The sequence below is a fragment of the Acinonyx jubatus genome, chromosome D2, assembly GCF_027475565.1.
Source record: "Acinonyx jubatus isolate Ajub_Pintada_27869175 chromosome D2, VMU_Ajub_asm_v1.0, whole genome shotgun sequence".
In the NCBI taxonomy this organism is placed as follows: domain Eukaryota; kingdom Metazoa; phylum Chordata; class Mammalia; order Carnivora; family Felidae; genus Acinonyx; species Acinonyx jubatus.
In genome coordinates, this window is record NC_069393.1 from 6,337,950 (window position 1) to 6,355,645 (window position 17,696).

The following is a 17,696-nucleotide window of genomic DNA, read 5'->3' on the forward strand; positions in this document are numbered from 1 at the left end:
TAGAAGAGACCAGCTGTCAGAAAAGGAAAAGATATACAGCCGGTTGGCAACTAGGAAACACGTACCTACCTACTGTTCTCTCTATTAGAGATGAGGTAGTCTGTTAAGAGTGAATTAGGAAGACAGAAAAGTACTGTCTTCAAGATTTAAGCTTAAAGACTTGAATAGACTTGCTATGGAAAGAGAAGAGGGAATTGATTTTGAACTTACTGAAGAACTACAGGGCAGCATTAAAAGGCCGGCTACAGTTGGAGACCCTTGTAAAGACAGGGATTCTCTCTAGCAGCTTTCAGCAGTATGGGGATGGTTAGATGGAAGCCAGGTTGGGGTTTTCAGGTCAAGAATGCCAAAAGGCCAAGGGGACGAGGGAGTTGAAGACTGTGTCCAGGAAATGACTGGCTAATGAGATGTAGGCTGGACAGGGAAAACAGGCAGAAGGGAACACGGGATGGTGATAAAGAAACCAGAGAGGAGGTTATTGTCAGAGAGTGGGATCCTGGAGTTCAGAGGTGAGAAGTGTTCTTGATGAAGTCCAAGACAGAGGCATGCATACTGGTGGATAAAGGAGAAGGAAAGGTACCCAGGGTCAAGGGGCGAGAGGTTGGCCCCGGATGGCCGGATGGCCATTACGTGGCGAGTGAAATTGTCTAAAACGATGTTTAGGTAGAAGGGAGAGAGTAAGGCAAACAGTTGTTGAAGAAAATGGGAAAATAAATCAGAAGCTTAATGAAAGACAAATGACTATGATAAAAGGAAACAGAGAATTCCAGAACAAGACAGCACGAGCTTCATCTGTTTCCTAAGTTTTCTGCAGTATCTCTGGTTATACTGAGTGTGAGCCCTGATCCCAGAGAGTAGTGAAATGGATTCCTTACATATATTCTACAATTTTTAAGTCTAACCTTCCATTTATTTGGTCTGAATGTCAGTATATCATACTGTTACACATGTAAAATCTATTTATCTACAAATACTCAGAGCTAAATCAGGAAGGGTTACACTTTCATTATTGTTATAGTTACCTTCAGGGGGCGAAGCAGTAAAACCAGATGGGCTTATTACCATAAATCCAGGACTAGTAACAGACTTTCCTCCACTGCTAGAATGTCTCAGGTACATGATTGACTGTACTTTCTCCTGAAAGATCTTGCCATCTGGAATCAAAACAAATTTTTGAAAACAGTAAAATTTTTTTAAAGGATGAAACAAAAATACAACTTTAAAAGCAAATCACTCAATATACATTTTTACAAAAAGATGTTCAAAGTGAAAAATATGGCATAGCTTATACTAACGCACATTTGATATGTAAGTACATGCTATAGTTCTTACTACGTGTAGATTTTTTGACTATTATTTGCCACATTAACTTTTATTTTCTTTGAATTCCAACTACACTTACAGTTACTTTTATATTTTAATAGCTAACTTTACTCCTTGAGGAAAGTGCTATGTCCTGCAGTTTTAAATATCCCCTTCAATGTCCAATATGAGTCAAAATTGATACCTCCAGCTTAATCTTCCTTTCTGAGCTTCATACGCATAAATTCAACTGCTCGATTTATTGAATGCACCACAAATGCAACAAATCTAAATCTGAATGCTCTTTCTGTCCTAAATTCAGTCCTCCTGTTTTGTTCTCTGGTTCATTTGGCAGAAGTACCCATTTCTCAAGTATAAGCCTGGAGCCCCCCTTGACCACTACCTTTTCTTTATCCACAGCAATTCAGTCCCCAGGTTCTACTTGATTCTGTTCTTGAACTCTCCTCGTCCCTATCATAATGTTATAATTCAGGCACTTAAGCCTCTCACCTGGAGTCCTGCTGTAGACTTCTAACTGGTATTCATGATGGACATCTGGTCACCCTCAAATCCTCATAGCAATCAGAATTCTGTCAGATGTCAACTCCTGCCTAGAACCTTCCAGTGGCTCTCTGTTGCCTCCTTACCACTCTACATAAAGTCCAAGCTTCTCGTCTATGAGAATCTTCACAATCTGTCTCCAGACCCCTTACTCTAGACCCCCTGCCAGCCTTGTTTCTCCCATTACACTTCGGCAGCACCGATTTCTCACAGCTCCCAATCAAGCCTTTGCTTCATCTGGAAGTCCCTTCCCTTCAACTCCTACTCAACCTTTAAGACTCAGAGAAGACATCATCTCCTTCAGGAACCATCTCCTCACTATGCCCTACACTATGAGAAAACGAAATATTTATATCAATTTCCACACAATGTAACTAACTACTTGGTTATGGCTCTTTCCCCTCAACTAGCCTGGAAGCTTCCTATGGGACTGGACCATATCTTACTCATCTTTGCAACTACCCTGTTTCCAGAATCTTGACAGTGCTTCATTCACTAAATTGTGTGCTGAACCTAACACAAAGTCACGTCGTTTAATTTCATTTGGATTTTTACTGCTGTTGAATCATTTTATTCACTTATTACATTCCTAAATGCCTGTTTTACCACCAGTTTCCATGCTAAACGTCGTATCTAGTTTTCTCATAGGTACGTTCTCGCTTGCTTTCTTGCTGCATTACATTTTCCTGGTTCTTTTAAAAGTCTGATTATTCCATCCTTCTCTTCTACTAATTACTCTTTTTTATCGTTCTGTCCTTAGCTTCCTTCTTCCTTCTCTGTGTCTACACTTTCATTCAGTGGTGTCGTCTATTCTCAGGGCTTCAAACTCACTTCTATGTCGGTAGTTTATCTTTCCTGGATCTTATTGTAGTAATTTACTTACAACATATTTCTTTGCTCAAAACAAATAAACACAACAAAACAAAACCCTTCAGTCACCCCTAAATAGAATATAAGTTCAAATTCTTTGGCATTTCATTCAAGGACCCTTTTAATATGGCCTCACAGGGCAAAATAAATAAATGGTGGTCCCAAACTATATATATATATATATATATATATATATATATATATATATATATATGTACACACACACACACACACACACTATATTTATTTATTTTTGAGAGAGAGAGAGAAAGAGAAAGAGTGTGAGTGGGGGAGGAGGAGAGAGAAGGAGACACAGAATCTGAAGCAAGCTCCAGGCTTTGAGCTGTCAGCACAGAGCCTGATACGGGGCTCAAACCCACGAACTATGAGATCATAACATGAGCCGAAGTCAGACACTTAACCGACTGAGGCACCTAGGCGCCCCCTGCCTTTTTTTCCCCCAAGCTATATTTATGGTATTATTTCTCACTAATCCTTTATAGATCCTGCATATTTAGGTAAAATTCATTATTCTTTATTTTCTCTATTTTTTCTCCCTTTAAGTCATTCTCTTCACCTGGAATGCTAATTCTCCAATACACCTGTCAAACTGTACCTAAATTTGTCAGTGTCCATGTCAGATATAGAATCTATTAAATCTTCTCTCTCCACAGCTGCCTGATGAAACCCTCACTCCTTTAAAATTGAATTAGTCCTTCTTTTGTATCTATTGGGTACTTACCATATATTGTTTCTTACTATAGTTATTTGAGTTATTTGTCTCCTCTCTCTTCTTGGCATTGAAGCTCTCTGAAGGCAGAGACCATGTCTGGTTCATTCCATGGCCTATGCCCTGTCCCAATCCCAGTGTGTAATTAGGGCAGTTCTAGCACATAGGAGCCATTTAATGAATATCAAACAAATGTGAATTGAGTGGGAATTAAAAGAACAAAAACGAAGATAGCCAAAATCTAATAAAAATGATTATACCTACCTATGTGTAAAGAAAAGTAGAAGTTTGTGGGGTTGTGACAAACGTAAGTATTAGTAGGAGGGTGAACTGCTAAAAGGAAATTGAAGATAATTGTCAATAATTCCAAATCTGGAGGAGATCCAAGGACTTCTGCTATAATTTTCACAAATGATCTACAAACCTCTCGGGGCATGGATGTAAGCTGCCCCTCTTTGTGTTCCTGAAAAAATAAAAATCAAACTGTCTTTAGATTAAAGAGAACTGTTAACTAACATTTTTCATTTAAGCAAGACACTCCTTTTAAGACAGAATTGTGTTGTCTACTACTCTAATCTGACCATATTTACCATTAAACTGAGTTGCTACTTCCCAATTCAAGCAATCCTGTCGTTAAAAATTCATTAAAATTGACGGCAACTTAATTCTAGCTCATTTATCTTAACCCACAAGACAAAGTTACATCAGGGCACTCACGAGCATGGCTCAGGAGCCAAACCGCCTCGCTTTGCACTCTGGCTTCTCCACTCACTAGCTATGTGATTTGGGGCATATTTAATATCTCCATGCCCCAGTTTCTTTCTCTATAATACGGGAAGGATTGTGTTACTTCACAGGGTTGTCATCAGGGCTAAGTGACACAAAATTCTGAAGAGTGCCTCACATATAGTAAGCCCCATATATAAATGTTAGCTACTATTCGTTCTATTATGACAACTACTGGCACCCCTCGGTACTCCCACGATGGGATCAGAAGGGGAAATTCACAATAGACAAATCTGGTTACATTCCTGCACCGTGAGCCAGTCTGCAAAGCTCTTTCTCACAACAGCTCTGAGAGGTTGCATCCTTCCTTTCTAGAATGTGAAGCTCAAAGTGATTGTAGGACTAACTTTGACCACACAGAAAACATGTAAGTAATGCCACTACAACTCACACCCAGACCTCTGAGCCGTCTCTACTGCGTCATCGATTGCCTGGTAGAGGGAGACCTGGTAGGGTGCCAAGTAATTACTAAACATAAAGACGGGTATAAATAAATAACTTATATCTTCCAACCCCACCAGGAGGGAGCAGTTGGCCTCTAGATCAAGGCCGAGGGAGTTAAACTTCCCCATCTTCCCTCTCCCTATACATGTGATACATCCGAATATATGAAACATCTCCACACTCACTCTTCTTCATTTGCTCTTATGTATTCCTGAATCAGAAAACTTAAAACCTAGATGTTCACTCTGAAACCTCAGATTTGAGAAGAGAACACGGAGTCTACAGAAGAAAGCCCAAACTCCTCTGCCAAGATCTCACAAGTGCCAAGTGGCCTAGCCAAGGCAAGCCAAGCACACAGGTCTCTTGCCTTCCAACTCAGGGCTACCTCTGCCACAGCCAAATAGTGCCCCTTGTGCCTTCCACCTCCTGGTCACCACCTCAGCCCTTCGTTCCCAAGTCTATCCCGGCCCATGTTTCTTCAATCTTGTCCTCTCCACTGACTCCTTAACAAATAGTCACTGCTATCTTACATCATTAAAAAAAAAAAAATCCCATAACTTGAACTTTGGGAAACTTTTGTTAACTTTCTGTTTCTCTTTTCTTTCCCTGCTGAACTTTTTAATCATAATTTATTCTCACTGTCTCCAATGAGTCTACCACACATGCTGCTGAAAGTCTCCGAAACCTGGTCATTAAGAATTTCTATCAGTGGCCCCTTATCTGTCTACATTTTCTTTGAACCTTCCACATTATTTGGCTCGAGAGACCACCTTTTCCTTCCCCCCTCTGCCCACCCTTGGCTTTCACTTTGTTGTTTCCTGGTTCTTCTCTGAGCTCTTCGACTACTCTTTCTACATCTTTCGACAGCTCCTTTTTCCTGTTTCATACGTGGAAATGGATATTTCTGGAGGTGACCGCCACAGGCCTTTCTATGATCCTTTTACTACACTGTTTATCTTATAGAGCTCATCTGTCCATCTCCATTGCTTCACTGTGACATCCATGCACACAATTCCCCATCTGTCCTCCTCATCCCCCTCCCCAGTTCGAATCTTGCACATCTACGTGCCCAGTGGTCACGACCACCGAACGTCCGACCATAATCTCAAATGCAGAATGCGTAAGCTGCAGAACTTGTGTGTTCAATTCCTTCTTTGATGATGCTATCATCCTTCCAGATTCCCAGCTTGAAATTGTGCATTATATATTTCACTTCTCCTGCAGCTATTTAGACAGAATCAAGCCCTCTTAGTTCTCTTTACAATCTCTTTCATATTTGCCCCCTACTTTTACACTCCTGTTTTCATCACCTGAGTTCAAGTTCTTTGCACTGTACTCATGAACTAATGAAATCGCCCCACATCCAATAAACTACCAATTTTACCTATCTTCCTTAAATACTCTGAGATGTATTAAAGGCAACAATTAAGTTCATTTCTTTACATACTTCCCACAATACCTAATATAAAACTATTCTTAATTAGTAACTGTTAATTGGATAATGGGCTCTCTCAATGAAGAAGGGTGAAGAAGTATATTTTTCAGGAAATGGAACGGGTACCTAGATTTTTCTAGCATTTTTATAAATATATGAAAATGAGAATATATACATAGAAATCTCCAAGTTTACAAGTGTTACTTTTCTGACATGGAAAGACTGAATAAGATCTTCACACTGTCTTGTGTGTTCTTTGAAAATTAGTCAGCAAGTTTCAAAGTGGATATACAAAGAAACTGATTTAGAGAAAAACTGCTGTGTAAATGTTACATAAAATATTCAGCAAGCAAGGGGCCTCAGAGATCACTGTATTATATTCCTGAAGACAATAATTTACCACAGGGCCCAAGAAAGGCAATAAAATGTTTTTGTTTTTTAGAATTGATTCATTCAATGAATATTTATTGGATGCCTATTATGTGCCAAGCACTGGGGTTACAATGAGATCAAGAAAAAACATTATCCCTGCCCTCAGCAGGTTTACAGAGGGAAATAAACCATAGTTTCATAAATGACGATGTGACACTAACAAATGCATGTGTGTGGAGAGAGAGAGAGCGAGTGGAGGGAGGGGAAAGGGTTACACTAGATGGAAAGAGAAGGGAGGGCTTCTCTCAGGAAGTAAATTTATTTATTTATTTATTTATTTATTTATTTATTTATTTTTAATATATGAAATTTATTGTCAAATTGGTTTCCATACAACACCCAGTGCTCATCCCAAAAGGTACCCTCCTCAATACCCATCACCCACCCTCTCCTTCTCAGGAAGTAAATTTAAAGTGGAGGCATGAAGGATTAGCTGGGCGGCCAGATGGAAAGAATGGGATCAAAAACTTCTCAACCAGAAAAACTATGTGCCCTGAGAGCGAAAAAGGTTCAGGAACCTTTTAGGGAAGGTTTTAAGGAAGAGAAAAAAAAAAACCAGGGGGGCTGCCCTGGCATGAGATGAGGCTGGAGTGGTCGCCGGAGCATACATGCTTTCTTTAAATATTGCCATAGGTTCCGGATTTTATCCCAAGTGCAATGGAAAGCCACTGGTGTCACCGAAACAAAGGCATTAAAAACATAGTATTACTGCTCCCAGGGAACATCTGTACTTATCTGACCTGATCAAGTTCTACTCGAGGCCTCACTGGAGAAACAAATGAACTTGAAAAATATTCTCATACATCAACCAAACTGATAAAAGGACAGCTGTGAAAGCAGAGCCAAAACATCAAATCAGAAGCCAGGCCACAGCACAGACACTACTGGTGAGGTCGGTGCCACTTTTTCACTTAATATTTTGGATACATTTTCAATATGCGAATTCTAGAGATCTTCGGCAAGCTCACACTTAGTCAAACAAAACACACTTGCACTTGTTATTTAAGGAGTGTGGAGTAAGTTTCAGTCAGCAATAATCAAGCCTCAGACGGGCCTCACTGGCTACCGGACCGCCACTGTGCCAAGCTTGCGACAAGTAACCATTTTGCTATGGTTGATACTCAAATGCCCCAGCATAAAGAAACAAGGCAGAAATAGAGCTGTTCTTCTGAGATTGAGTTAGGAATGACGACAGTGTGAAGACTGAGCAGTAGGAGGCCAGGGGTTGAGAAAGTCCTCTGCCGTTTGCTGAAAGAAGGGATCCAGGAGATCAGGGAAGGCGGAGAAGAGAAAGAAATTCCACTGAAATCCCACAAAAATTTGAGTTCATAACCTTGAGCGAGTAAATAAGTGATTACAGAAAATCTCCCCGAAGTAGAGTTACGAAAGTACCTGCAAAACCTGACAAGTCAGTAGAAAGTGATGGACCACGCGAGCCTTCAGTAACTGCTTTATATTGAAGACGTGCTGCTGGTGATCTGCTCTGATGAGGACCTCCAGAGCCGCCAGCAGGGCTTCCCAGGCTCCGCGCTGAGAAAATAAACACACACCAGTCAGCACGTGATTACTGAAAGCCGTGCCACACGCGTTTTAGAAGAAGACACGTAACAGCTCAGTCTACCCGTTGCGTACATACTCAGGGTCAAGGATTAAATGTGTCTGAAAAAGCGCATCTTAACATTTACTCCAGACTATTATTATTGTTACTATTTTTTGTCAGGAGGTCATTTCTAAATACGTTGAATTCCATGTGGCATTAGATGCTTCACTACATTAACCTTTCTGTGATGTTATATAATATATAGTATTTTCAAAAGATGAATTATCTTGAGGGATTTATTCGATACGGAGAAAACACACACATGATCAATATAATTGTTTACTAATAATGCGTTTTCAAAGAGCATTATTGCAAATGCATAAACTTCAATGCTTCTTTGTGTATACAGCATTTAAGTAAATAATTTTGGAACAAATTGTACTAAGTTGAGAAAACTCACCGATAATGTGAAAATTCTGCATTTTAGGCTGATTTACTTTTAAGTCCAAATAACAGAATTCTCTGCATAATTACTGTATATCTTCAAACATCCTTGTAAAGTCCCTTAAAAATCATTCTCCCATGTGGAATCAATCTTAAATTACACTCAATAATGTAGAAAGAGGAATCTTATACAGACAACCAATATTGAAAGATAATCTTCACCTCATTTTGTTATTCCAAATGACCTTTTAACAAAGCGGCTAACAAAAGACTAAATTAACTGGCTTGGGCCACAGGTCTTGCTATTTCTCCTGCTGTTATTTGATAGTAACAAACAATGAAAAGGCCAAGGAACTGAACGACTTAATCATATTATTATAACCCAGGCCTCTCTCCTCATAAGATAGGGCCACGAGGCCCTAAAAGAAAAAGGCATATGAGAACTTGGAACACAAGGCAGGCCAGGTATGAAAACTTGCCTCCGGTCTGAAAAAACAGTACCAAACAGAATGGTGGCAAAGTAAACAACCAACCAAAAACAAAAGACAAACTCAGTTAAAAATTATTAATTAGGACAGAAAATCTTATTTCAACGTTTATTTATTTTTGGGACAGAGAGAGACAGAGCATGAACGGGGGAGGGGCAGAGAGAGAGGGAGACACAGAATCCGAAGCAGGCTCCAGGCTCTGAGCTGTCAGCACAGAGCCCGACACGGGGCTAGAGCTCACAAATCGCAAGATCATGACCTGAGCCGAAGTCGGACGCTTAACCGACTGCGCCATCCAGGAGCCCCAGAAAATCTTATTTCAAATTCACAGAAGTATTTGTATCACTTTTGAATTCAATAAGAAATGTTTTGTTTTTTGATCAACAACCTCAAATTAGCATCCTCTTTTGAAATACTAACCAAAACAACTGTCTACCATTTAGTTAGGTTCCATCTTCCGTCTACAACTGAGCTGATTCTTTCCTATGCGTTCGTATTTATGCTGCCTTTGTTTATATCTGCTATCACTGTACATTTGCTTTTTCCTCATGCAACGTTACACATATTTTTATGCATGCATATATATATATATATATATATGGTTATTATTTAGTCTGAAAGTGAGAATTTATTCAGAACGAGAAAAGAAATCACGACAAATTACAAAGTTTTAAAAATTGTAAGTACCATAAAATCTAGAAAAAGCAATGGTTCAATTAGCTGCTTAACACAACACTATGAGATTTCCCCATGTATGGCTGCATATTCTTTGATGTCTTTTTTTTTTCCTTTTGAAGAATAATTGACATACAATATCATATTCATTTCTGGTATATAACACAGTGAATCAATATTTATATATGTTATGAAATGGTTACCATGAGACATACAGTTACCATCTGTCACTATACAAAGTTGTTATCATATTATTGATATGGCTTGGCCCACAATATATATATCATATTATATCCTTATACTGTATATAGACATCCCCATGTCTTATTTATTTTATAAGTGGAAAATTATATCTTCATATGAGAATACTTTTGTAATATAATTTCCTATAGGAATATTTAGAAAAATAATTCTGTCCTCTAGGATGCTTGGTCAAAATTTATCTTTATTAATAATAGATTACAAAGGTTTCTTTCAGCTTTCCAACAGATTACTGATAATGAATAAATTTGGGCAGACTACTGCCAAATTTAGGAATACCTGATTTTTAAAAAAAATCTAAAGGTGTATGCTGAATACCTGTATAATAAATTGGTCTTTAATCATGTTTGACGGTAATGTTGTTATGCTCTAAATAACTCTAGAAAATCTATAGTCTACACTACAACTAAGGAGCTTATAAGAGCTTATACCAAAAAGATCGTTAAAAACTAGGGCAGAAAGGAAATAGTCCTATATTCATTCCCTGGCTGGATCCCTGTGAAGATCATCCAGTGGTTGAGATGCTGTGCCTAGACCTAAGATCACACCATGTTCCTTAACTTATGCCTATAATGAAGTCAAGACTTTATAGCCTTCCCTATATATTCTGATTCAGCTTTATGACTCCTGGGCAACTTGGCTCCCCTACTTAGAAGCGTGTCCATTTCCCTCACCTTGACCTGACTCTCTAGACTCTTAGCATGATTCCCTTTCAGAGTTTATGATAGATGTAAGTTCCCAGTTGATTCAAATGAGCTCCATGTTTTCCAGCCTGCATACTGCTCTTAGCTAATCCCAGTTAGCTCAAGTTCTCATGCTGACCTTCCAGCTCAGCATTACCCATGGCTGCTCAAAACCTTGCACAGGAAATAATCGCCACACTTCCATTAATTAACATTACACTGAAGTAGTAAGTCTGTTCTGTTCTTTAGAAGAATGATTAGATGAATATTTAATTTAATTTAGATGAGTATTTAATTTTATTTATTTATTTTTTTTAGAGAGAGGGTACACACATGAGTGGGAGAGGAGCAGAGGGAGAGAAAGAATCCCAAGCAGGCCCCCCACTCAGCATGGAACCCAATGTGGGGCTTGATCCCATGACCCTGGGATTGTGACCTGAGCCAAAACCAAGAGTTGGACGCTTAACCAACTGAGCCACCCAGGTACCCCAAGAGACATGTACTTTTAAATATTCATCTAGGGGTGCCTGGGTGGCTCAGTTGGTTATGTATCTGCCTCTTGATTTCAGCTCAGATCATGATCCCAGAGTCATGGGATTGAGCTTTGTGTCGGCCTCTTTGCTGACAGTGCGGAGCCTGCTTGGTATTCTCTCTCCCTCTCTCTGACCCTCTCCCACTTGTGTGTGCATGCTCTCTCTCCCTCAAAATAAATAAACAGTTTTTAAAAAGTGCACATCTCTCTGTGCACAAAGGAAACAATCAATAAAGTGAAAGAAAACCCTACAGAATGGGCGAAAATATTTGCAAACCATGTATCAGATGAAGGATTAATATCTAGAGTACATAGAGGACTCTTAAAACTCAATAACAAAAAATCAAATAGTCTATTTGAAAAATGGGCAAAGAACTTGAAAAGACATTTCTCCAAAGAAAATATACAAATGGCCAACAAGTATATGAAAAGATGCTTGTCACTAAATATCAGGGAAATGCAAACCAAAACCACAATAAAATATCGTCTCATACCCAATAGGATGGGCACTATCAAAAAAAACCAGAAGATAACAATTGTTGGCAAAGATGTGGAGAAATTGCAATCCTTGTACCTTGGTGATGGGATTGTAAAATGGTGCAGGTCTTATGGAAAACAGTGCAGGGGATCCTTAAAAAATTAAAAACAGAGGAGCACCTGGGTGGCTCAGTTGGTTAAGCACGGGACTCTTGATCTTGGTTCAGATCATGATCTCACAGTTTGTGGGATCGAGCCCTGTATCAGGCTCTGTGCCATCAGCACAGAGCCTGCTTGGGGCTCTCTCCCTCCCTCTCTCTCTCTTTAAAAAAAAAAAAAAATTAAAAATAGAATTAATATATGATTCAGCAATCCCACTTCTGGGTATATATCCAAAAGAATTGAAAATAGGATCTCAAAGAAACATTCACACACCCAAGTCCATTGCAACATCATTCACAAAATCCAACATATGGAAGCAACCTAAATGTCTATTAATAGAAAGAATGGATAAAGGAAATGAGGCATATACATACAATGGGATATTATTCAGTCTTACAAAAGAAAGGAATCTGGTCACGTGCTACAGCACAGATGAACCTTAAAGACATATCCTAAGTGAAACAGCCAATCACAAAAAGACAAATACTGAATGGTTCCGCTTCTACGACATATCTAAAGTAATCAAGCCCTTAGAAACAGAAAGCGGTATGGTGGCTGCCAGGGAGAGGGGCAGAGGGCAGGAGAGATGGGGGGGTGTGCGACGGGGGCAGTTGCAGCCAAGCAAGACGGAAAAGTCTTAGATACCTGCTGTTCGACACAGTGTATGTAGTTAATACCGTATAGTATGCTTACAAATTGTGACGAGGGTAAATTCATGTCATATGTTTTTTACCATTAAAAATAAAAGCACATGCCTTGGCTTTATTCCATATCTTCCAGTCAAGCAGGAGCTCCTCTAGCAGTTTAACATCTTGGATTATAGCATTAGACTCTACATCCAACTTAAACTCTCCACTCTCGTTGACATGAATGATATCTTCACCACAGCAACCTTCAAAAAGAGTCTGTGGAAAATCAGCGTTAATACAAGATGCATTAATAACTGATTAATCTAAAAATTCAACAGAAACATTATTCTTTCCATCTTTGCAGTCATAACATTAAATTCACAGGAAGACTAGTGAAGAATTCAACCTTCACAGAGTGTCTTTAATTTGTTTTGCAAAACAGTTCAAATAATTAGAAAAACACAAACTTTGAAATATTTATAAATGATTATTCAGTTTCAAACATGGGTAAAACAAACATTCCATTTTATTTATTTATTTTTCTATTTTTCTTTTTTAAATTCAATGAATCTGTTAGGCTTTGAAACCTTTTCCAAAAAGTACTAAGGATTCATGCCATAAATGTATGGATCTTGAGGGCATGGGTGAAAGCAGTCTTTTGCCTTAGTACTAGTACCCTCAGACAACTATTTTCACAATGTTACCAAGTGCTTTTAGCTAGAAAGGTATTTAAGTATCTGATGATAGCTGGATCAAAATAAAAACTAATATAACCTTAGAAAACTAACTATCAGCACTGCCTACTGGAAATGGCACAGTACTAGTTGTCCAGAGAACTAGGTTCTCTTCCGTGACTGGGAGCTGAAGCAAACAACAGTGTCTCTGTGGGTCTTAATTTCAGCGTTCTACAGAAGCAGGGGCCAGCCCCTAAGGGATAGCAACACTTCATCCAGATCTCAAATTCTAGGAGTTAATTTTTTTCTCTCACTCTTCTCAAATGTTTGAAAGAAGACAAAAATGCAATTATGTCAATGATGAAGAAAGCCAGAAGAGCATCTTAGTTTGGTTAAATATACACTGTTGAGTTTCCTTCATTTTCTTCAGGAATAACCGAAACATGAAACTCTATTGTCGGAAGACTATCATGAAGAGAAGTCTCATTGCATATGAAACTATGAGAATAAATTTTATGAGGACATACCTTCAAAACATGAAAACCAACAATGCATTTTTGTTTAATCAACACCTGATGAATCATGGAAAGTCCATTACAATTTTCTAATTCATGTATTCTCTGTTGGTTGTATTTAATTAATGAGAGTATAACTCTCAGTGCTAATGCTTGAGTTTCTTCACAGTTGCTGAGTTCCACAACCTAAAAAATAATTTATTGAGAGAAAAATTTAACATGTGGGATTATATATTATTATATAACATCAAACCATCAGTTTTATTTGAAAGCTATTTTTTTTTGCTCACACTCTGTCATCATTTAAGAATTATAAACAAAACTGAAAGACATAAATCCTACAATTTTAGTCTCTTGAATATAGTATAAATGAACTAAAATAACACTTACAACTGTATAAGTCAGTAGCATTTTATTAGTGATTTGAAATGTCAGCAAATGTCATTTCAGTGAATCGACAGATAGGCTGTGCGTTATATGCTGTGGGAGATAACAAAGAAGTAAAGGCATGATACGTGCCCCCAGTGGGGCCTACTATCTAGTCAAAAGACAAGATGTATGTATGAAAACCAGAGATTTGCCTTGTACTTCAATTAAACCAGTGATTTCTGACAACTACTATGTATAAGAAAGACACATCTTACTATCACGATTAAAGGCAAAGAAGAAGGAGACAGTATGAACGCACAAGGGCATAGAAACTACTCCTGACTCTACTCTGCTTGGGTTAGGGAAGTCTAAATGGAGAGAAGATGGCCTGAAAAGACAGTAAAATCCTAGAAAGTAGGAACAGCAGGTGGCTGGGAGCGAGAGACAAGAGACAGGTGAGGGTCTAAAACTCGAAGTTCCTGGTACAGCTTGGAGGCTGCAGTTTGCTTTTTTGGCTGGATGGCAGAGATCTGTTTCAAAAGGCAGGCTATGCATGGAAGGTTTTTTTGTTTTTTGGTTTTTTTTTTAACGTTTATTTATTTTTGAGAAAGAGAGAGAGAGGGGCAGCGAGAGACGGGGCCAGAGGATCCCAAGCAGGCTCTGTGCTGACAGCAGGGAGCCTAGAACTCACAAAGTGTGAGATCATGACTTGAGCTGAAGTCAGACACTTAAACTGGCTGAGCGACCCAGGCGCCCCAACACATGTAAGGTTTTTAAGGAGACTGAATTTTCTTTTTGTAGCAGAGAAGGAAAAATACTAAAGAAAGTTTCTAAGTTTTAAGTGTTACAATGTACTTTAGAAGTCTTATTGGCAAGATCCTGAATGTGTGTAAAAGATGAGCCATTTTCTCTAGGATCTAGTCATTGTGTGAGAGTAATCATAACAAAATTATGTGTAATAACTTGATGAAAGAACAAAAACCAAGGATATACATTTTGAAACTATAAGTTATAAAATTTGATCACAGAATGTTGATGAGTTAAAGAGCTTTTCATTTTAAAACACGAAGGGAAAATCTACTCAACTAGATACTGGATGAAAAAAAGAGTTTGAAAAAGGAAGAAGAAAAAACAGGTTAGAGTATGGTGAGTCAATGCTGACAAAATATTTATAAGAATGGTAATGATAATAACACACACTGATATGCCCATTATTGCAAAATTAATCAAAGGTGGTCCCACTGAAGGAAAAAAATCCAGTTGGGGAGGCTGTGGAAATTTGCAAATGTTGCAGAAGTTACACTTAGGAGTCAAATTCTGAGGAAAGAAGATCAAGCCTGCTTTATTAAAATTTTTTTTTTTTCAACGTTTATTTATTTTTGGGACAGAGAGAGACAGAGCATGCATGAACGGGGGAGGGGCAGAGAGAGAGGGAGACACAGAATCGGAAACAGGCTCCAGGCTCCGAGCCATCAGCCCAGAGCCTGACGCGGGGCTCGAACTCACGGACCGCGAGATCGTGACCTGGCTGAAGTCGGACGCTTAACCGACTGCGCCACCCAGGCGCCCCAAGCCTGCTTTATTTAAACAAGGATATGGGCCTTGAGGAAGGAGATGATTAGTACCATTTGTACTCCTGATTTTGGATTTCAGCGATCCCTGTAAACAGTCAGTATATATTTATTGATTGTCTACTCTATGTCAGGAAAGATATTGTCCCCACCCTGAGACGACTAAGTAGAACAGATAATTTAAACAATTTATTCTAATATAGTACTCATGACACAAGTCAAACTTTTTACATTTCTCCTTGCCTTTAAGAAAGCTGAACAAACTCAAATTATTTTTGGGGGAGTTACTTGCTGACCCTTGGGTTTTTTTTTCCCCCAAGCAGCTGGAAGCTTGGGAAAAACAGGCTTCACAAACCTTATTTTAAAGAATACATTCCTTGTCTACGGCCATGCCGCCTTGAATGCACCCAATCTTGTCCAAAGAACATCTTTCTTCTTTTTGTTACTATAATATGTATTCCTCCTCTCATTGACAATTTAAATCTTATTTATTTATTTACTTATTTTATTAATGTAATCTCTATGCCTGATGTGGGGCTTGAACTCATGACCCCGACAGAGATCAAGAGTCGCCTGCTCTACCGACGGAGCCAACCAGATGCCCCATTAAATCTTGTATATTTCACATTTAATTGTCTTAATTACATTTCTGGATAATAGAAAACTTCTAAAATCTCCATAAGTTAAGAGAAATTTTCACCACGTGTGGCAAAAAGCTTGATGACATCATAAACAACATGATTTCTTTATCTTAAAAGTTTAATACGGTTGATGTATAACTGTTTCTGTAATTAAAAAAAAACACTGAAATTTGACAGTATTAAAGACGTAGTTTGGTTTCAGATAAAACCATAATCAGTGATTCTTACCCTAGCAAAGAGAAAGACAAATATACCAGTTCCACCGATCTCGTGCAGGACGCCTTGAATAGTTTTACATTCCGTAGGCTGGAGATTCTTTAGATAATGAGGTTCTAACAAGATGCTCTGAACTTCTTTTGAGCTGAAGGGCCTTTGAGAAAGTTGGGTTTTCATCTGGACTTTAAGTCTAATAACTGGCTCATAGATGGTATACTGAGCAGGACAGTTAGTTGTGTAAACAACGGAAAGACTTTCCTGAAACACAAATATATTCCTTTAGCAACTAAACAAAATTGACAAAAGTAAGTTATCAACCAGCAAACAAGCATTTCAAAGTGAAAAGTTACCCAACAAATTGTTCTCTTTGATAGACGGTACACGAAACAAAGATGAATGTGGGAAGCAAGATGGCTCCTCACAAAGGAGAAGATCAGTTTCAATAGCAGCGAACAATTGTATAAACCTTGTCAAGGCTGAGAAGATTCCAGGTTTAACCATTTTAGAATAAACACGAAATTACACTGTTACTACTAAGAACAGCTGAGTCTTACACACCACACTCATTACATACCAGGCACTGTTCTTTGCACTTACAAATATTAACCGATCTTGACAACCTTTTGAGATGGGAACTCTGTATCAATGTGTTCAAATTTTTTGCTTTGGGGAATGTGTTTGTTCACCGGCTGGCTACTCATTTACAAGTGACTCTAAGTCAGATCTTTCTACCAGAATAAAATTCCAGACTATCAGCATTCCTACTAAAACTGAATAGAATTTTCAATATTTCTCCCATGCAGAGGGCAGTTTCGATCAGGTTCTGACTCCGGTGGGGCACTCAGGCTTAGGGAAATCATGTACCCTGGTTCAGTGTTTTCTCCCAGAAGCCGTGGGGGCCTTAGGCTGTGATCATTTTCAACCATGGCGATTTAAACTTAAACACAATTTCATCCAGACATCATCTAGCATATTTGCATACCAACTAAAGTGACAACACGGTCTCATTGTATATGATATGCTGGGTAAAACAAAATCTTAAACCTGCAGTAGTTTTCAACAGAAAGCTGACAAACGTTCATCTACGTGAAACAACTCCCACCTGGCACCAGCGGCTTGCCAGACTTTTCGCTCATGAACTCATAATCCCCAAATTACTAAATCAGGCTTAAAAATTTGCTTTCTAAAAAGAGTTGTCGCATCAAATCCTTAGAATTTTCATTTGTGATAATTTATGTTAAATCTTATGACTTCAATAT

The 17,696-nt window shown here is 38.6% G+C and overlaps 1 protein-coding gene across 9 annotated transcripts in view; it reads right to left on the bottom strand.

The window, feature by feature from the left end:
* Positions 1-17,696, bottom strand: part of LYST (lysosomal trafficking regulator) — a 191,017-nt gene that overhangs the window by 82,527 nt on the left and 90,794 nt on the right. For all 9 annotated transcript variants that reach the window (XM_053207470.1, XM_053207473.1, XM_053207475.1 and 6 more), the window contains 6 exons: positions 16,450-16,695; positions 13,653-13,826; positions 12,578-12,727; positions 7,953-8,090; positions 3,728-3,926; positions 1,023-1,154 (listed from right to left, as the gene is read on the bottom strand). In XM_053207470.1, the coding sequence (XP_053063445.1) occupies positions 1,023-1,154; positions 3,728-3,926; positions 7,953-8,090; positions 12,578-12,727; positions 13,653-13,826; positions 16,450-16,695 (1,039 nt within the window). The remainder of the gene's footprint in view (positions 1-1,022; positions 1,155-3,727; positions 3,927-7,952; positions 8,091-12,577; positions 12,728-13,652; positions 13,827-16,449; positions 16,696-17,696) is intronic.